Consider the following 22,891-nt stretch of genomic DNA (forward strand, 5'->3'; position numbering starts at 1 on the left):
TATAATCCTTACCTATCAATCCAAATACAGGTTATGCATTAACAATAATAATAATAATATTACTATATTACTATTACTACTATATGCGTGTTAATGCATTTATAATCCTTACCTATCAATACAAATGCAGGCTATGCATTTATAATATATTATTATTAATATTATTATTGCTTCTATATGCATGTTGATGCATTTATAATCCTTACCTATCAATCCAAATGCAGGCTATGCACTAACAATAATAATAATAATAATATTACTATTACTACTATATGCATGTTAATGCTTTTATAATCCTTACCTATCGATCCAAATGCAGGCTATGCATTTATAATATATTAGTATTATTAATATTATTATTACTACTATATGCAGGCTATGCATTTATAATATATTAGTATTATTAATATTATTGTTACTACTATATGCATGTTGATGCATTTATAATCCTTACCTATCAATCCAAATGCAGGCTATGCATTAACAATAACAATAGTAATAATAATATTACTACTATATTACTATTACTACTATATTACTATATTATTACTAAAGAGATATTTGTTGTTATTATTACAATATGCATGTTAATGCATTTATAATCCTTACCTATCAATCCAAATACAGGCTATGCATTAACAATAATAATATTATTATTACTATATTACTATTACTACTATATGCATGTTAATGCATTTATAATCCTTACCTATCAATCCATATGCAGGCTATGCATTATTATTATTATTATTACTATATAACTATTATTACTAAAGTGATAATATATTACTTTGTTGTTGTTATTATTTTATGCATTTTAGCGCGTTCACAATCCTTACCTATCAATCCAAATGCAGGCTATGCATTTATATATTATCATTATTATTACTATATTACTATTATTACTATATTATTACTAAAGTGATATTATTTGTAATGCATTTATGTTATTATTATTGTTGTTGTTATCTCTTTATGCATTTTAAAGCATTTATAATCCTTATCAATCCAAATGCAGGCTGTGCAATGCCTCCTCCAGCAGATTGTTGTAGATGTTGTTGTTATTATTATTTCATGCATTTTAGCGCGTTCATAATCCTTACCTATCAATCCAAGTGCAGGCTATGTATTGCATGCAATGCCTCCTCCAGCAGGTTTCTTTATTTCTAATGCATTTATAATAATATATTATTTTATGCATTTTAATTCATTTAAAATCCTTGCCTATCAATCCAAATGCAGGCTAGGCAATGCATGCAACGCCGCCTCAGGCACGTTTCATTTATCTTTCTAATGCATTTATTATAATAATAATAATAATAACAACAATAATAATGTCTGCATTTTAATGCATCTATATTTATAATAAATAATATTATAAAATAATATAAATGCGACATAGAATGTCTTCTCCATATAATACATTAAGGCGCATGTTTTCCTTTTTCTTTAATGCATATATATTTCTGCCTGTCTTAATGCAGAAAAAATGTTTTTTTTCCCAGCAGGCTTTTTTTTCCTTTTAATGCATTTATAATCTTAAATAATGTTTTTAAATATGCAGTAAATGTGACACAGAATGTATGCTATATGCAACACAGCCCCCTCTTAAAACACATTTCTCTCCCTTTTTAATGCAATGCTGTTAATATTACAATCTTACAATATAAATGCAAGACTAAACCCATTTCTTTCTCTCCTTTTTAATGAATTTATATTCTGATGTAATAATGGTGCAAATTCTTCCCCATTCAGGGAGGTTTGCCTTTAAATCTGGCCCTGTTTTGGGATCCTCTTTTTTGCATCCACATATTTTAGTTGGTGGTGTTGATTTTCCCATTGTCTTTTGAGCGTCTTTCCATGCTTACTGTGTTTCTCGGGGTATTTTTTTCATTTATTTTCAATTTGCTCTATTTCAATTTGTTCCAGTTTTTCCCCTTAAAATCTGTGCCGGGCCTGCATTGTTTTGGTTGTGACTTGTGGTTGCAAAAGACAGGCGTCTATGAGAGTCTGTCATATGCATTTGCTTCTTCAACACATGCGATTGTGTTCAGAAAGTGGCATTTGGAAGGGAATTATTATTATTTAAAATATGTAAAGTCAGGCCTCACCTTTTCATCTGGCTGTGTGCAGAGAGTGGCATTTTTTTCATCTGTTTTGTGGAGAAAGTGGCATTTGAAAGGGAATTTATTGTTATTATAATTATTAATTATTATACAGTAGAGTCTCACTTATCCAACATAAATGGGCCGGCAGAATGTTGGATAAATGAATAGGTTGGATAATAAGGAGGGATTAAGGAAAAGCCTATTAAACATCAAATTAGGTTATGATTTTACAAATCAATCACCAAAGCATCATGTTATACAACAAATTTGGCAGAAAAAATACTTCAATACGCAGTAATGCTATGTAGTAATTACTGTATTTACGAATTTAGTACCAAAATATCACGATATATTGAAAACATTGACTCCAAAAATGCGTTGGATAATCCAGAATGTTGGATAAGAGAGTGTTGAATAAGTGAGACTCTACTGTATTATAATTATTAATTATTATACAGTAGAGTCTCACTTATCCAACATAAATGGGCCGACAGAATGTTGGATAAGCAAACAACGAATTTAGCACCAAAATATCACGATGTATTGAAAACATTGTCTACAAAAATGCATTGGATAATCCAGAACATTGGATAAGTGAGTGTTGGATAAGTGAGACTCTACTGTATTTAAAATATGTAAAGTCAGGCCTCACCTTTTCATCTGGCTGTGTGCAGAGAGTGGCATTTGGAAGGGAATTTGTTGTTATTATAATTATTACATATGGAAAATCAGGCATTGCTTTTTCATCTGCTTTGTGGAGAAAATGGCATTTGAAAGGGAATTTATTGTTATTATAATTATTAATGATTATATATGGAAAATCAGGCATCACATTTTCATTTCATTTGATTGGAAGGAAATTAATAATAATAATAATAATTTATTTGTTTGACCAGTCATATGACCATTTCAAAGTGCAACATAAATAAAGGAAATTTGTTATTGTTGCAAATAAAGAAAATCAAACATCAACCTTTCATCTGATTGTATGCAAAAAGTGGCATTTGATTGGAAGGGAATTTATTGTTGCCATTATTAAAATACTAGCTTGGGTACCTGGCGATGCCCGGGTTATTTGAAAACATGAAACAAATGTCCCATACCATAGCGGCTAAGAGGCCATTGGGGAGATATCAATGGCATCAATTATTATTATTATTATTTGCTTTCTCATGGCGGCTAAAAGGCCATTGGGGAGATGCCGCTTCGAGGACTGGTACCACAACAACAACAACAACAACAACAACAACAAACTTTATTTATATACTGCTCTATCTCTCGTGGGGACTCAGAGCGGTTTACACATAATAAAAACATTCAATACATATAAGATAAAGGTTTTCCCCTGACGTTAAGTCCAGTCGTGACCGACTCTGGGGGTTGGTGCTCATCTCCATTTCTAAGCCGAAGAGCCGGCGTTGTCCGTAGACACCTCCAAGGTCATGTGACCGGCATGACTGCATGGAGCGCCGTTACCTTCCCGCCGGAGCAGTACCTATTTATCTACTCACATTTGCATGTTTTCGAACTGCTAGGTTGGCAGGAGCTACATCACACAAAATACAATAAACCAATATAACATCAATTAACAAAAACATACAGTAGAGTCTCACTTATCCAACATAAACAGGCCAGCAGAACGTTGGATAAGCGAATATGTTGGATAATCTATTTTAATATTTTTAATCAATATTTGTATGTATGTATTTTTATCCTTTTTTATCTTGTAAATCGCCTAGAGCATCGTGGATGGAGGGCGATTAATAAGTAATTAAATGATGATGATGATAATAATGAGAGATTAAGGAGAAGCCTATTAAACATCAAATTAGGTTATGATTTTACAAATTAAGCACCAAAACATCACGTTATACAACAAATTTGACAGAAAAAGTAGTTCAATATGCAGTCATGTTATGTTGTAATTGCTGTATTTACGATTTTAGCACCAAAATATCACGATGTATTGAAAACATTGACTACAAAAATGCGTTGGATAATCCAGAACGTTGGATAAGTGAGTGTTGGATAAGTGAGACTCTACTGTAATAAAAATATTCAATACATATACATCATGCAAAATGCAAGAAACCAATATAACATCAATTAACAAAAACATATTTAAAATTCCAACATTTTAAAATGATATAATACTTTAATAAAAGCAATTGCAATCGCTCCCTTGGGCGATTCTACAGCCAATGGGTATAATATATAAATTGAACAAGATAGTTTAACAAACGCTGCAAAATTAGACAGGGTTTGGAGTATTTTCCCCTTGGAAAGTGTTGTGTTGCTTGGATATTTTCCCCATGGACTGAATTAGAATTTTTAAAATCTGTTTTTAGCTGAATTTTTCTAATTTGGATGGAGAGAGAGGAGGTCCTTTCCTCTTGCTTTTTCCCAGCTTTTAACCCCATTTCTGCCCCTGTTTGGCCAGCATCGCTCCCCAGACATGTTTGGGCCTGTGTTTACGTCTCTCCAAACCGGTCACCTGGTGTCGCATTCAGAATTGTCCTCCCTTTCGGCGAGATGCAAAACCAGGAGTGTCACCATGCTGGATTTTTTGTTGTAAACAATAGCAGTTTCAGTGGCATAGCAGGCTTGTCAGCATTGAGGGGCATATTCAGATTCAGGATTTCTGTCCCGAATGTGTTACCTGTATTGTAGCATAGCAGGTTGTTGGTCTGTTGGAAGACTGTCAGGATGCTCGCTTGTTTGGGCTGAACGGTGCATTTGGTGCTCCGACTTTGAGCCGGCTTCCCATTGATTTATTTCAGAAGCCAAGTCTTTACAGATGAAAAGCCACAGGTCAAAACGAAAAGCTGTGGCTCAGGAGTCATGAGCAACATTAGTTGCTTTATTCTTGTTTGGATTTATATTATACTAGCTGTGCCCGGCCACGCTTTGCTGTGGCGAAGTCTGGTGGTCTGGGAAATAAAGTATTGAGGAATTGGTGGTAGTTAAGGTAAAGGGTAAAGGTTTTCCCCTAACATTAAGTCCATTATAAATGGGTTTTCGCTAGAGAATGGAAACAGGAATCAGTCCCACCAATTGAGGAGTGAGTGGAGAAGATAAGAGAAATAAAGGATATGGACGAATTGACTTTTTTTGTTGAAGAAAAATACAGGCAAGATAATGAAAAGAACGAATTGGGAAGATCTTCAGGACTATCTGGATAATTTGAGAAAATGAAGATTACGAGAGACAATTTTGCTATTTTTTTCTTCTCCTTAGCAAGAAAAAATATTATTGAATAATAAGAAAATATTATCCAAGAAGATGGAATGGAAGTCATTTTTTTTTGCTTTTAGTTTTTTTGTGTGTGGGTATATTTTTGTAGATTGTAGACTTTTATCTTTCTCTCTTTTCCCTACTTTTCTATACCTTGGTTGTTCTCACTTGTTAGTATAAAAAATTTAATAAAATTCTTTTTTTAAAAAGTCCATTATAAATGGGTTATATAGCTACGTGGAAGAGCCTTGAGTCTACACTGCCATATAATCCAGTTCAAATCAGATAATCTGTATTTTATAGGCAGTGTGGAAGAGGCTTAAGTGAGGCCTAACTCTGCCTGTCCCCTGGGCTGAGTGGGTTGCTAGGAGACCAGCTGGGCGGAGCTTAGCCCTCTAACTGGCAGCAATTGGATAAAAACATTTATTGGATTATCCAACGCATTTTTGTAGTCAATGTTTTCAATACATCGTGATATTTTGGTGCTAAATTCGTAAATGCAGCAATTACTACATAGCATTCCTGTGTATTGAACTACTTTTTCTGTAAAATTTGTTGTATAACATGATGTTTTGGTGCTTAATTTGTAAAATCATAACCTAATTTGATGTTTAATAAGCTTTTCCTTAATGCCTCCTTATTATCCAACATATTCGCTTATCCAACATTCTGCTGGCCCGTTTATGTTGGATAAGTGAGAATCTACTGTATTGAGGAATTAGTGGTAGTTAAGGTAAAGGGTAAAGGTTTTCTCCTGACATTAAGTCCAGTTGTGCACCCTGAAGTGGATTATATGGCAGTGTGGAGTCAAGATAATTCAGTTGAAAGCAGATAATATAAGATTATAAATGGGATATATAGCTGTGTGGAAGGGCCTTGAGTCTACACTGCCATCTAATCCAGTTAAAATCTGATAATCTGTATTTTATAGGCAGTGTGGAAGAGGCCTAAGTGAGGCCTAACTCTGCCTGTCCCCTGGGCTGAGTGGGTTTCTAGGAGACCAAGTAGGCGGAGCTTAGCCTTCTAACTGGCAGCAATTTGATAAAAACATTTATTCCTCTCGCTCTAATTAGGGCTTTTTTTTTTTCTTTTTGTTGTATGAACGTAGAGGCATGGATGAGGGGTTGTGCTGCCAAGTTTAGTGTTTCTGGGATGTGTAGTTTTGTTGTTTTGTCCTAGGCCGAAGTCTCCTTACCCTTTTATAGATATAGATTGTTAGTAGCCAAGGTTTTTGTAGTCAATGTTTTCAATACATCGTGATATTTTGGTGCTAAATTTGTAAATACAGCAATGACTACATAACATTAATGTGTGTTGAATTGCTTTTTCTGTCAAATGTGTTGTATAACATGTTTTGGTGCTTAATTTGTAAAATCATAACATAATTTGATGTGTAATAGGCTTTTTCTTAATCCCTCCTTATTATCCAACATTTTTGCTTATCCAATGTTCTGCCGGCCCGTTTATGTTGGATAAGTGAGACTCTACTGTATTTCAGTTAAGTTCCTGGGTGTTTTCTCGTTGATATTTGCAATGATTTTGGGTTTTGTGGGGATGTTCTTGGGTTTATCTGTACGAAACACTCTTTAGAATGCGTTTCTTACATGTTCTTGACAGGCAGATCGGGAAGCGGCGCAGAGAATTTCCTTACTCGATGACATTTCATCGCAATGTCCGATCGTTTGGGGCAAATAACCAAGGGAAAGGATGGGAAAAGCAAGTACTCCACGCTCAGCCTGTTTGATAAGTATAAAGGAAAGTCAGTAGAAGCCATCAGAACCACAGGTAAGGGCCGCCTGGCAGAGTCCGCACCTTGGGCTTTGGGACCAAAGGAGCTTTTTTGTTATGTCTTTCTCATCGCCTACTTTACCTTTAGAAGGTATTAACTATGGTAAACATTCCAATTATTGAAAGTGGAGATGGTTCTATTGCAAACCCGAGGCATTGTTATGCTGTTATGGATCTGGGTTAGAATCCCTGCATAATTTCACATTTAGGAATGGCAAAAATGTACCTTGACAAATTTGAGAGTAAAAAAATATGCATGTTCAAACACGGGTGGATACCTGCTTCAGCCTTGACATCTCACCAGAGAATGTGCCTGCCTGCTTTTATAATGGTAATAATAATAATAACCGTTATTGTCATTATTACTAGCACTATGTTTATATAATATCTTTTATATTTTGTTATATTGTATTGTTCTGGGCATGGCCCCATGTAAGCCGCCCGAGTCCCCGTTGGGGAGATGGTGGTGGGGTATAAATAAAGTTTTTTTATTATTATTATTATAAAAACCCGAGACAAGTTCATATCACTCACACAAAATAATAATAATAATAATAATAATAATTATTATTATTATTATTATTGTGATTAACTAGCTTTGCCCGGCCACGCGTTGCTGTGGCTTATGGGAATCATTTGCTGGCCTGATGGAATAGCAGTGAATAGCCTTGCAGCCTCAAAGCCTGGCCGTTTTATAGGCAGTGTGGATGAGGCCTAAGTGAACTCTGCCCTGGGCTTTATTTTGGCTGAGGGAGATGCTAGGATACGAAGGGGGCGGAGCCTAAAGGCAGCGGGGGGGTGGTGGCTAAAGGCAGCAGAGCCTACCTTTCTAACTGGCAGTTAGGGGGAGAAAGGCTCTTCCTCATCCTCTGTAATTTGGACTATTTTTCTAGGGTTTTTTTTATTGAAAGACGTATTTTGGATGACTATGTCTTTTGTGGCCAAATTTGGTGTGATTGGGTTCAGTGGTTTTGTTGTTTACTCCATAGTAAAACGAATATTGCATTTTTATATATATAGATAGTTGTGAAGCCGACAAAAGGCTTCCCATCGACGTCTCTAACTACCACCCTTCTCCTCCTTATTCATTGCTTTGTTCTGCCTCCTGTCTGCTTGCCCAGTTATTCCTAGGCATGGCTTGCAGAGTCTTGGGAAAGTTGCCGCTGCCCGGCGCATGCCGCCTCCTGCCAACTTGCCCAGTTTGAAGTCGGAGAACAAAGGCAACGACCCCAACATCATCATCGTACCCAAAGACGGGACAGGATGGGCAAACAAGCAGGAGCCCCCCGACCAAAAGAGGTAGGCCCTTCTCACCATTCTGTTGATCTGATGTTTGCTGTGTCATGATATAATAATAATAATAATAATAATAATAATACATCACACAGTCCTAGACACTTGGGAAGTGTTTGACTTGTGATTTTCTGATACAAAATCCAGCAAGTCTATCTTGTTTGCTGTGTCATACAATAATAATAATAATAATAATAATAATAATAATAATAATAATACATAGCACAGTCCTAGACACTTGGGAAGTGTTCGACTTGTGATTTTGTGACACGAAATCCAGCATGTCTATCTTGTTTGCTGTGTCATAATAATAATAATAATAATAATAATAATAATAATAATAATAATAATACATCGCACAGTCCTAGACACTTGGGAAATGTTCGACTTGTGATTTTGTGACACGAAATCCAGTATGTCTATCTTGTTTGCTGTGTCATAATAATAATATAAATAATAATAATAATCCGAAAATACATCACACAGTCCCAGACACTTGGGAAGTGTTCGACTTGGGATTTTGTGATACGAAATCCATCCTATCTATCTTGTTTGCTGTCATACAATAAAATAATAATAATAATAATAATAATAATAATAATAATAATAATGTCTATACATCACACAGTCCTAGACACTTGGGAAGTGTTCGACTTGTGATTTTGTGATGCGAAATCCAGTATATCTATCTTGTTTGCTGTGTCATAATAAAATAATAATAAGACCTCACACAGTCCTAGACACTTGGGAAATGTTTGACTTGCAATAATAATAATAATAATAATAATAATAATAATAATAATAATGATACATCACAACCCCCTTCTGCCTTTGTGCACCAAAAGCACTTGCAAAGCATCCCTTAATCATTATTTATTAATTAAATAATAATTAAAATACCGTGTTGTCGAAGGCTTTCATGGCCGGGATCACAGGGTTGTTGTATGTCTTTCGGGCTGTGTGGCCATGTTCCAGAAGCATTCTCTCCTGACGTTTCGCCCACATCTATGGCAGGCATCCTCAGAGGTTGTGAGGTATGGAGAAAACTAAGCAAAGAGGTTAATATATATCTGTGGAAAGTCTAGGGTGAGAGAGGTCAGTGTGAATGTGTAGTTAATCACTTAAATTAGCATTGAAAAGCTTATCTGCTGTCTTCTTCCTGCCTCTGGGGCATCCTTTGTTTAGAGTCGTTAACTGCCCTTGGTTGATTCATGTCTGGAAACCCTCTGTTTTCAGAGTATTGCTTTTTATTTACTGTTCTGATTTTTGAGTTTTGTAATACTGGTAGCCAGATTTTGTTCATTTTCATGGTTTCTTCCTTTCTGTTGAAGTTGTCCACATGCTTGTGGATTTCAATGGCTTCTCTGTGTAGTCTGACATGATAGTTGTTAGAATGGTCCAGCATTTTTGTGTTCTCAAATAGTATTCTGTGTCCAGGCTGGTTCATCAAATGCTCTGCTATGGCTGATTTCTCTGGTTGAATTAGTCTGCAGTGCCTTTCATGTTCTTTGACTCTTGTTTCAGTGGGACACTGGATTCTATGAACAGAAGGATGGAGTGGCCATGGGGAGCCCTCTCAGCCCAGTAGTAGCAAATTTCTATATGGAATACTTTGAAAAACAGGCCCTAGAAACAGCACCAAAAAAGCCCACTGTTTGGTTCAGATACGTAGATGACACCTTCACAATTTGGAGCCATGGAGAGGAAGAACTCAGCAAGTTCCTGGACCATCTTAACAGCATCCACCCAAACATCCAATTCACCATGGAAAAAGAAAAGGAAGGAAAACTGCCATTTCTAGATGTTCTGGTCATCCGCAAACCCAATCAACAATTGGGCCACACAGTTTACAGAAAACCTACACACACAGATAGATACCTTCATAAAAACTCCAACCATCACCCAAGTCAAAAAAGGAGCACAATCAAAGCCCTGACAGACCGTGCACAAAGAATCTGCGAACCTCACCTCCTCCAAGGTGAACTCAACCACCTAAACTGGGCTCTACAGGCCAATGGATACTCCACCACAGACATCAGAAGAGCTGCAAGGCCAAGAACAAGCCAGGAGAGTCAAGACAAAGATCCACCCAGAGGAAAGGTGTTCTTACCATACATCAAGGGAACTACTGACCGCATAGGGAAGCTGATGAAGAAGCACAACCTACAAACTATCTACAGACCCACGAAGAAAATCCAACAAATGCTACGGTCAGCGAAGGACAAGAGGGATCCTCTCTCTTCTGCAGGAGTCTACCGGATACCATGCAGCTGTGGACAAGTCTACATAGGGACCACCAAACGCAGCGCCCAAACAAGAGTCAAAGAACATGAAAGGCACTGCAGACTAATTCAACCAGAGAAATCAGCCATAGCAGAGCATTTGATGAACCAGCCTGGACACAGAATACTATTTGAGAACACAAAAATGCTGGACCATTCTAACAACTATCATGTCAGACTACACAGAGAAGCCATTGAAATCCACAAGCATGTGGACAACTTCAACAGAAAGGAAGAAACCATGAAAATGAACAAAATCTGGCTACCAGTATTACAAAACTCAAAAATCAGAACAGTAAATAAAAAGCAATACTCTGAAAACAGAGGGTTTCCAGACATGAATCAACCAAGGGCAGTTAACGACTCTAAACAAAGGATGCCCCAGAGGCAGGAAGAAGACAGCAGATAAGCTTTTCAATGCTAATTTAAGTGATTAACTACACATTCACACTGACCTCTCTCACCCTAGACTTTCCACAGATATATATTAACCTCTTTGCTTAGTTTTCTCCATACCTCACAACCTCTGAGGATGCCTGCCATAGATGTGGGCGAAACGTCAGGAGAGAATGCTTCTGGAACATGGCCACACAGCCCGAAAGACATACAACAACCCAATTAAAATACCCTTATAATGGGCTCCTTCTTCCAGTTGGCCCGTTGCTCCCTGTATTTGTGCCTCTTTGAATTCCTCAGCACTCTCGACACTAGCTGACTTCCAGTTAGACGCTCGAGGGCCAGGGTTTCCCAGTTCTCCCTTGGTGTTTGTGTTATGCCACGTGTTTTAAGCTCAGCGTTAAGCTGCCTGCTGACGTTCCCTTTTCCGTTCTCTCCAGTTCCGGTGCCACGGCCACACAGCCGCCGGAGTCGCTGCAGCCGCCGGATTTGCAGAAATCTGTCTCCAGTTTACAGAAGCTGACACAGTCCATCAGCCAGGAGGTGGGTTGGCCTTGCTCTCCGTTTACTCTCCACGATGCCTTGCCACTTTTGGCCCGCCTTTGGTCCACCGGGATAGCCACTGAAACACAGTAAGGGCCACCTGCGCCCTTCTACTTAGGCAATCCTTTGACATACAGGAAACAACCAGAGCCAGCTAACACCTGCCAACAAAGAATCCCCCCAGAGTATGGCCCAGACCCATCATTGTTTGGCTTATTTGACTTGTTTTGCTTATCCAACGTTCTGCTGGCCCGTTTATGTTGGATAACTGAGACTCTACTGTGTATGTGTGTGTGTGTGTATATATATATATATATATATATATATATATATATATATATATATATACTAGCTGTGCCCGGCCACGCGTTGCTGTGGCGAAGTCTGGTGGTCTGGGAAATAAAGTATTGAGGAATTGGTGGTAGTGAAGGTAAAGGGTAAAGGTTTTCTCCTGACATTAAGTCCAGTTGTGTCCGACTGCACACTGAAGTGGATTATATGGCAGTGTGGAGTCAAGATAATCCAGTGCAAAGCAGATAATATAAGATTATAAATGGGTTATATAGCTGTGTGGAAGGGCCTTGAGTCTGCACTGCCATATAATCCAGTTCAAATCTGATAATGTGTATTTTATAGGCAGTGTGGAAGAGGCCTAAGTGAGGCCTAACTCTGCCTGTCCCCTGGGCTGAGTGGGTTGCTAGGAGACCAAGTGGGCGGAGCTTAGCCTTCTAACTGGCAGCAATTGGCTAAAAACAATTCTTCTTCTTCCTCTAATTAGGACTTTATTTTTCTTTTCTTTTTGTTGTATGAACATAACCTAATTTGATGTTTAATAGGCTTTTCCTTAATCTCTCCTTATTATCCAACTTATTCGCTTATCCAACGTTCTTCCGGCCCGTTTACGTTGGATAAGCGAGAGACTACTGTAGTAGTAATAATAATATGATGGTAATGATATAATAATGGTAACAAAATAATAGTAATAATAACAACAGTATAATGGTAATAATATAGTATTGATGACATAGTAATAAGTAGCAACAACAATAATATAATAATGGTAATAATATAATATTGGTGGTAATAATAATAATAATAATAATAATAATAATAATAATAATAATAATAATAATTCTTTCATCTTGCAGAGCCCAAATTTAGCGCCAGGAGGACCAAAGTCATGGGCACAGCTGAATGGAAGGCCAGCCGGACACGAAGGTGGTGAGTGAAAAAAAAAATGCATTAACCGTTGTTTTGAAACACAAAACCGAGGGAGAATGAGGGAAGGATAGGGCTCAAAATATACAAAAGTTTGGAATAATAATCATAATGAGAGCGGGTTTGGACAAAGAGTTTAGGGATTACATTAACACCATATTAATATTTCTATTATTACTATTACTAATATTATTACCACTATTGTCACTGTTATTATTACTCTTTTTATCACTAGTTACTGTTATTATTATTGATATTACTGTTATTACTATTATTATTACTATTCATAGAATACTAGAATGTTACTGTTATCACTATTGTTATTGTTACTGTTACTGCTATTACTCTTGTTATTACTGTTACTGTTATAACTATTACTGTTATTATTACTATTGCTATTGCTATTGTTATTACTGTTAGTACTACTATTGTTATTACTATTGTTAGTTACTGTTATTAGTATTGTTACTACTGTTATCTTATTACTATTACTATTTATTACTTTTATTGTTATTACTATTCATAAAATAATATAATCATAGAATAATATAATATTGCTACTGTTACTACTACAGTAGAGTCTCACTTATCCAACGTTCTGGATTATCCAACGCATTTTTGTAGTCAATGTTTTCAATATATCATGATATTTTGGTGCGAAATTCGTAAATACAGTAATTACTATGTAGCATTACTGCATATTGAACTAATTTTTCTGCCAGATTTGTTGTATAACATGATGTTTTGGTGCTTAATTTATAAAATCATAACCTAATTTGATGTTTAATAGGCTTCTCCTTAATTTCTCCTTATTATCCAACATATTTGCTTATCCAACGTTCTGCTGGCCCGTTTATGTTGGATAAGTGAGACTCTACTGTATTACTGTTACTGTTATAACTATTCCTGTTATGGTTATTATTACTATTGCTATTGTTATTACTGTTGTTACTACTACTACTACAGTAGAGTCTCACTTATCCAAGCTAAACGGGCCAGCAGAATGTTGGATAAGTGAATATGTTGGATAATAAGGAGGGATTAAGGAAAAGCCTATTAAACATCAAATTAGGTTATGATTTTACAAATTAAGCACCAAAACATCATGCTATACAACAAATGTGACAGATAAAGTAGTTCAATATGCAGGAATGTTATGTAGTAATTACTGTATTTACAAATTTAGCACCAAAATATCATGATGTATTGAAAACATTGACTACAAAAATGGCTTGGATAATCCAGAATGTTGGATAAGCGAGGCTTGGATAAGTGAGACTCTACTGTATTGTTATTACTATTGTTACTGTTGTTAGTATTTCTACTACTGTTATTGTTATTACTATTACTATTTATTACTGCTATTGTTATTACTATTCATAGAATAATATAATATTGCTACTGTTATTACTATTGCTATTGTTATTACTGTTGTTAGTATTATTGTTATAACTTGTTTTTATTATTATCGTTACTATTGTTATTACTGTTGTGGTTATGACTATTTTTGTTGTTGTTGTTATTGCTACTATTAAGACTTTACTCCAAATCAAATCCTGCTGGTGTTTTGTGTTCCCTCCTTTTACTGCATTTCAAAACAATAGCACGGCCTTTGAAAACCCCTCTGAGCCTGGATCTCTTGGTGGCAAGTTTTGGTCCCAAAGTGATCGTCATAGGGTCCCTGGGCAGGAAACGGTTCCTCGAAAGCGTGGCCGGTCCTTGCTGATGGTCTCGTCTTCTCCTTCGGCAGGTTCAAGGGCCTCAAGCCGACTGTTATCCTTCTCTCCCGAGGAATTTCCGACGCTGAAGGCAGCCGGCGAGCAGGACAAGGCTGGCAGAGAAAAGGGCGCCTTAGATCCGTCGTATGGGCCCGGACCAAGCCTCCGCCCCCAGAGTATGTTCCTTTAAAAAAAATTACTATTATTATTATTATTATTATTATTATTATTATTATTATTATTTCCAAAGCGTGCACAATTATAACTACATTATTGGTATATATTACAACATTGTAATGTAATATTACTAATATATATAATATTTATTATGTTGTTATATAATATATTATATATACTACAAGTTATGGTATGGTGCAATATATTACTGTATATACTCGAAGCCCTTATTTATGAGCTGAAAAAGCCTCCCCCGGCTTATAATTGGGTCAAGGTCAAGGCCAGCAACTTGCGGAGCCTGCAGGCTATTGCTTGCAATATGTGATCTAGTTCTCTCTTCTCCTCCCTTATCAGAGTGTTTTCTTTTGCAAAGCCTGCAGGCTATTGCTTGCAATATGTGATCTAGTTCTCTCTTCTCCTCCCTTATCAGAGTGTTTTCTTTTGCAAAGCCTGCAGGCTATTGCTTGCAATATGTGATCTAGTTCTTTCTTCTCCTCCCTTATCAGTGTGTTTTCTTTTGCAAAGCCTACAGGCTATTGCTTGCAATATGTGATCTAGTTCTGTCTTCTCCTCCCTTATCAGTGTGTTTTCTTTTGCAAAGCCTGCAGGCTATTGCTTGCAATATGTGATCTAGTTCTCTCTTCTCCTCCCTTATCAGAGTGTTTTCTTTTGCAAAGCCTGCAGGCTATTGCTTGCAATATGTGATCTAGTTCTCTCTTCTCCTCCCTTATCAGTGTGTTTTCTTTTGCAAAGCCTACAGGCTATTGCTTGCAATACGTGATCTAGTTCTCTCTTCTCCTCCCTTATCAGTGTGTTTTCTTTTGCAAAGCCTGCAGGCTATTGCTTGCAATATGTGATCTAGTTCTCTCTTCTCCTCCCTTATCAGTGTGTTTTCTTTTGCAAAGCCTGCAGGCTATTGCTTGCAATATGTGATCTAGTTCTCTCTTCTCCTCCCTTATCAGTGTGTTTTCTTTTGCAAAGCCTCCCTCGCTCTTAATCAAGGGAATGTTTTGAAAAGAGAAAGACACACTTGCAAGTCAGGAAGAAAAATATATATTCATTAATCTTATGAAAGCATTTCCCCCTGAAATATTTGTTAAACTCTCCTACAGATATATAGGCATTAACCCCTCGCAAGCTTTTGCCATCTCTATGTACCTTTATATGTGTATCTATCTATATACATTAATTTTATATGTGAATTTCCCCTCATATGTTTGCAGGTCTTCGCAAATCCTTTATACATATAGATCCATGTACCTGTGTATCTGTAGCCATACATATACATTATTTTTATATATGAATTTATCCTCATATGTTTGCTAGTCTCTGCAAATATCTATATAAAGAGAGATGTCTGGATAGATATGAATATATTCTTACCTACCTATACATAGGGCTTGCAAATATTACAGGGGGGGAATGAACACACAAATGTATATAGACATGTCTAGACAGATACGAATATATATATATACTAGCTGTGCCCGGCCACGCGTTGCTGTGGCGTTGTCTGGTGGTGTTGGTGAGAAATTGTTGATGTAGTGGTGGTATTGAATGTCTGTTGTATGGATGTCTTTATGTTTAGTATGCACACTGAAGTGGATTATATGGCAGTGTGGAGTCAAGATAATCCAGTTCAAAGCAGATAATATAAGATTCTAAATGGGTTATATAGCTGTGTGGAAGGGCCTTGAGTCTACACTGCCATATAATCCAGTTAAAATCTGTGGAAGAGGCCTAAGTGAGGCCTAACTGTGCCTGTCCCCTGGGCTGAGTAGGTTGCTAGGAGACCAAGTGGGCGGAGCTTATCCTTCAAACTGGAAGCAATTGGATAAAAACTATTATTCCTCTCCCTGTAATTAGGACTTTATTTTTCTTTTCTTTTTGTTGTATCAACCTAAAGCCGGGAATGATGGGTTGTGTTGTCAAATTTCGAGGTTGGGGGGCCTGTAGTTTTGTTGTTTTGTCCGCTGCCCTGATGCCATCACTCTTTTATATATATAGATATATATATAGGGCTTGCAAATATTGTAGGGGAGTCCCCTTCGGGGTGAGAAGAGCGGGATATAAATGTAGTAAATAAATAAATATTATTATCTCAATATAAATCTTATTATTACTGACAGAGAACTGTTTGACCTGTGGTGAACCCAAAGGGGAAGTGCATGATTTTCATTAGCAGCGATTGCTGAGCTGTAGTGACCAGGCCAGGAAAGATGTCTTTTCTTTGGGAGGGACTCTGTTGCCTGACGGTGTTGTCTGTTCTGCTTCCCCAGACGTGACGAGTTGGAGGGAGGGCGGCGGCAGGAACATCCCCTCCGCCCCGCCGCTGGGCTCCTCCCCGACTGAGATGGGCGGCGGAAGCGGAAGCGTCAGCAAGGCTTTGGCGGCCGCAGAAGGGCCCCCCTCGGACCCCAAGGAGCCCCCCCTCCGCCCCCCCACGCAGCCCCCCGCCCTCCTCCGCAAGGGGCCCGCCCCCCCCTTCGGGGCCGGACTCTACCAGCCCCCCACCTACCACGACATGCTGCCTGCTTTTGTGAGTCTCATCATACTACCAACTAGATTGTTACTGTAGATCAGGGGTCCCCAAACTAAGGCCCGGGGGCCGGATGCGGCCCTCCGAGGTCTGTTACCTGGCCCCCGCCCTCAGTTTTATAATATAATATATTGTATATACATATAATATTGATAATAATATTATAATGTAATACAATATAACACTAATAATAATACCATATAATAATATTAATTATATATTCTTTATTACATATAATATTACTAATAATATTACAGTATAGTGGTATAGTTCAATATAGTAATATATAATGCTAATATTATGCTATGCTAATAATATAATATATTGTATGTACATATAATTTGTAAACCACTCTGAGTCCCCTTTGGGGTGAGAAGGGTGTGATACAAATGTAGTAAATAAATGCAGTAAATAAATAATAAATAAATTTTAGACTTAGGCTCACCCAAAGTCTGAAATGACTTGAAGGCACACAAGAACAACAACAACAACCCTAATTAACTTGACTATCTCATTGGCCAGAAGCAGGACCACACTTCCCATTGAAATCCTGATAAATGTATGTTGGTTAAAATTGTTTTTATTTTTAAATATTGTATTGTTCTTTTGTTGTTGTTGTTGTTGTTGTTTTTGCACCACAAATAAGACATATGCAGTGTGCATTGGAATTTGTTTGTATTTTTTTCAAGTGATAATCCGGTCCCTCAACAGTCTGAAGGATTGTGGACCGGCCCTCAGCTTAAAAAGTTTGAGGACCCCTGCTGTAGATACTCAAGTATAAGCCTAGTTTTTCAGCCCTTTGTTTTAAGACTGAAAAAGCCCCCCTCGGCTTATACTCAGGTGAGGGTCCTGGTTGGCTTAGATTTGGGTCAGCTTATACTCGAGAATGTATGGTACATTTATTATTTTTCTCTATTATTCTTGCTACTATTACATTGATTTTACTCTATTTTTTATTATTATTAATAATACATTTATTACAGTAGAGTCTCACTTATCCAAGCTAAATGGGCCGGCAGAAGCTTGGATAAGCGAATATCTTGGAAAATAAGGAGGGATTACGGAAAAGGCTATTAAACATCAAATTAAGTTATGATTTTACAAATTAAGCACCAAAACATCATGTTATACAACAAATTTGACAGAAAAAGTAGTTCAATACGCAGTAATGCTATGTTGTAACTACTGTATTTATGAATTTAGCACCAAAATATCACGATATATTGAAAACATTGACTACAAAAATGGCTTGGATAATCCAGAGGCTTGGATAAGCGAGGCTTGGATAAGTGAGACTCTACTGTGATTACTGGGTTGTTGTGTGTTTTCCGGGCTGTCTGGCCATGTTCCAGAAGTATTCTGTCCTGACGTTTCGCCCACATCTATGGCAGGCATTCTCATAGGTTGTGAGGTATAATACTAATATTGTACATGTATTTACCTACATGTAATATTGATCATAGGGGCCCCTGGTGGCACAGTGCGTTAAAGCGCAGAGCTGCTGAACTTGAGAACCAAAAGGTGCCAGGTTCAAATCCCGGGAGCGGAGTGAGCGCCCGCTGTTAGCCCCAGCTCCTGCCAACCTAGCAGTTTGAAAACATGTCAATGTGAGCAGATCAATAGGTACTGCTCTGGCAGGAAGGTAACGGTGCTCCCTGCAGTCATGCCAATGGCCACATGACCTTGGAGGTGTCTATGGACAACGCCGGCTCTTGGGCTAAGAAATGGAGATGAGCACCAACCCCCAGAGTGTGAGTAGATCAATAGGTACTGCTCCGGCGGGAAGGTAACGGTGCTCCATGCAGTCCTGCCAGTGGCCACATGACCTTGGAGGTGTCTACGGGCAACGCCGGCTCTTTGGCTTAGAAATGGAGATGAGCACCAACCCCCAGAGTGTGGGTAGATCAATAGGTACTGCTCCGGCGGGAAGGTAACGGTGCTCCATGCAGTCCTGCCAGTGGCCACATGACCTTGGAGGTGTCTACGGGCAACACCGGCTCTTTGGCTTAGAAATGGAGATGAGCACCAACCCCCAGAGTGTGAGTAGATCAATAGGTACTGCTCCGGCGGGAAGGTAACGGTGCTCCGTGCAGTCCTGCCAGTGGCCACATGACCTTGGAGGTGTCTACGGGCAATGCTGGCTCTTTGGCTTAGAAATGGAGATGAGCACCAACCCCCAGAGTGTGGGTAGATCAATAGGTACTGCTCCGGCGGGAAGGTAACGGTGCTCCATGCAGTCCTGCCAGTGGCCACATGACCTTGGAGGTGTCTACGGGCAATGCTGGCTCTTTGGCTTAGAAATGGAGATGAGCACCAACCCCCAGAGTCGGTCACGACTGGACTTAACGTCAGGGGAAAACCTTTACCTTTACGGAACTCCTAAGGCTATCTAGTCTAAGCTTTTTTGCATTTAGTGGCCTCTCCAGTCTCTTAAAAGGGACTCCAAGGGCCTATCTATCCCTTTAGGAATCTCTAGGTCCTGAACTCATTTATCAGTTGGCTCTAGAGCAGCTTTGGAGAGCCGTGGGTTTGATGGTTTCTCTCTTCTTTTCCAGATGTGTTCAAAGCAACCCGAGGCCCCGGTTCCGCTGCTGCAGCGCGGCTCCTCCTCTTCCTCCTGCTTCCCGATGCCCCAGTTCCGCCTGGAGCCCCGCATCCCCTTCCGACAATACCAACCCAGCGACCAAGAGGGGTAAGAAGTCCAGGAGAATTAGTATTATTTTTTCCATAATTATCTTTATTCAAAGTTTTATATATAAAAAATGAAGAAAAGAAACATCTATCTATATATATAAAAGAGTGATGGCATGACGGCGACCCACAAAACAACAAAACTACAGGCCCCCCAACCTCGAAATTTGACAACACAACCCATCATCCACGCCTCTAGGTTGATACAACAAAAAGAAAAGAAAAATAAAGTCCTAATTACAGGGAGAGGAATAATTGCTTTTATCCAATTGCTGCCAGTTAGAAGGCTAAGCTCCTCCAACTTGGTCTCCCAGCAACCCAATTAAAAAATAATATAAAAGACTAAAAAATTAATATAATAAAATACTATAATAACAGAAAATAACTAAAAATAATACAAGAAAATAATAAAGTATAATAAATATAAATATAACTTACAATAAAATTAATTAAAATCTATATTTATAAAAGAGTGATGGCATCACGGCGACCCACAAAACAACAAAACTACAAGCCCCCCAACCTCGAAATTTGACAACACAACCCATCATCCACGCCTCTAGGTTGATACAACAAAAAGAAAAGAAAAATAAAGTCCTAATTAGAGGGAGAGGAATAATTGCTTTTATCCAATTGCTGCCAGTTAGAAGGCTAAGCTCCTCCAACTTGGTCTCCTAGCAACCCAATAAAAATAATAAAAAACACTAAAAAATAATTAAAAACACTAAAAATACAATAAAATACTATAATAACAGAAAATAACTAAAAATTATACAAGAAAATAATAAAATATAATAAATAAAAAGATAACTTACAATAAAATTAATTTTAAAAAATACAAATAACGTCAAATAAAAATTACACAACAATTTTTAACCAATACCACCACCACTTTGCCACAGCAACGCATGGCCGGGCACAGCTAGTATATATATATATATCTTAATAAGAAAATAGTATTTTTACATCGAAAGTGGGGGAACATTTATTTTTGTTAGAAAGTAGGAAAAAAGAGTAGAGAGGAGAGAAAAAAAATAAGAAAAAAAAATGTTGACTTCCATCTTCCTTTGGCTGGTTCTGCAAGAAAATTCTGAGAGTCAATCAAATCCATATCCCCTTCGTCCTCATCAGATTCTAAGATTGAATTTATTCAGCAGATGGGATTAAATTTCATTTGTTTTAAATAGTCCTTTACCAGGTCCCAGTTAGTTTCTTTCTTAGGCAGACCTTGACTTGAAGATAACAGTAAGTAAGCCTATCCATGTTCACCACGTCCATGACTTTAATCAGCCATTCCTCCTTATTTGGGGTCTCTTTCTGTCTCCACCTCCTGGCATAAGTTATTCTCGCCGCAATAACCAGATAGTTGAACAGGATCTCTTTGTCTTTGTCATATTCTATATCTAACATTCCGAGTAGAAAGTATTCAGGAGAATTATTATTATTATTATTATTATTATTATTATTATTATTATTATTATGTTTACTTATACCCCGCTTTTTCTCTCCACAAGAAGACTCAAAGCAGCTTGTAAATAAAGGAAGGAAAGTGAGGGTTGGGATGCTTAAAGCAGTCCCCAAACACGTTCAGTTCTGTAAGTTTGTTCTTAAGCCACTTTTGAGTCTCCTTTCGGGGGAGAAAAAGCAGAGTTTTAATAATAACTAGCTGTGCCCGGCCACGCGTTGCTGTGGCGAAGTCTGGTGGTCTGGGAAATAAAGTATTGAGGAATTGGTGGTAGTTAAGGTCAAGAGTAAAGGTTTTCCCCTGACATTAAGTCCATTATAAATTTATTTATTTTATTTATTTATTTTTCAAACTTATATGCCGCCACTCCCCTAGGGCTCGGGGCAGCTTACAAGAACCGGCTAAAATCAACAATTTAAAAACATCTTACAAACATCTTAAAAACATCCTAAAAGCACCTTTTAAAACATCAGTAATAAAACTCAAAAGCCTGCCAAAACAGGTGTGGTTATATAGTTATAAATGTGTTATATAGCTGTGTGGAAAGGCCTTGAGTCTACACTGCCATCTAATCCAGGTAAAATAAGATAATCTGTAATTTATAGGCAGTGTGGAAGAGGCCTAAGTGAGGCCTAACTCTGCCTGTCCCCTGGGCCGAGTGGGTTGCTAGGAGACCAAGTGGGCAGAGCTTAGCTTCCAACTGGCAGCAATTGGATAAAAACAATTATTCCTCTCCCTCTGATTAGGACTTTATTTTTCTTTTCTTTTTGTTGTATGAACGTAGAGGCATGGATGAGGGGTTGTGCTGCCAAGTTTAGTGTTTCTGGGATGTGTTGTTTTGTTGTTTTGTCCTAGGCCGAAATGTCATTACCCTTTTCTATATATAGATTGTGCAGGAAAAGCACAATCTGACCCTCCTAACAGATGGCCATCCAGTCTCTGCTTCAAAACCTCCAGAGAAGGAACCTCCAAAGAACTTCTGGCATTAGAAGGGGGCCCTAAAGGCCATCTGGTCCAACCCCAATTTAATATTTCAGGAAGACACCATCCAATCCCACCCGATGGAGGGCCACCTGGCCTCCTTGTCTTAAAAGCCTTGTTCCCAACTCGGTGATTGTGTGATTTCCCCATAATTTGCAGGAAAGACCCCCGGCTTGGGACCCCCCGCCCGACCCGCCCAGCCCGCCCGCAGGGGGAGCGCGCCCCCCGGCCCACCATCATCAACGCAGAGAACCTGAAAGGGCTCGATGAACTCGACAACGACGCCGACGACAGCTGGGCAGGTAAGGAAATATATCCCAGCCTTTCAGAAAGTATCCTTTGGAGGTGCAGAGAAGTGATGGTGATCCTCTCCTTCCTTCCTTCCTTCCTTCCTTCCTTCCTTCCTTCCTTCCTTCCTTCCTTCCTTCCTTCTTTTTTTCTTTCATTCATTCATTCCT

General features: G+C 38.1%; 1 protein-coding gene across 1 annotated transcript in view; it reads left to right on the forward strand.

The window, feature by feature from the left end:
* prrc2b (proline rich coiled-coil 2B) overlaps window positions 1-22,891 on the forward strand; it is a 63,338-nt gene that overhangs the window by 2,765 nt on the left and 37,682 nt on the right. The window contains 8 exon segments of the mRNA XM_062959025.1: window positions 6,960-7,127; window positions 8,252-8,429; window positions 11,542-11,644; window positions 12,793-12,865; window positions 14,613-14,756; window positions 17,037-17,296; window positions 19,852-19,988; window positions 22,593-22,735. Coding sequence (XP_062815095.1) covers window positions 7,013-7,127; window positions 8,252-8,429; window positions 11,542-11,644; window positions 12,793-12,865; window positions 14,613-14,756; window positions 17,037-17,296; window positions 19,852-19,988; window positions 22,593-22,735 — 1,153 coding nt within the window. The 5' untranslated portion in view covers window positions 6,960-7,012.

This window comes from Anolis carolinensis, unplaced genomic scaffold (genome assembly GCF_035594765.1).
Source record: "Anolis carolinensis isolate JA03-04 unplaced genomic scaffold, rAnoCar3.1.pri scaffold_7, whole genome shotgun sequence".
Lineage (NCBI taxonomy): Eukaryota > Metazoa > Chordata > Lepidosauria > Squamata > Dactyloidae > Anolis > Anolis carolinensis.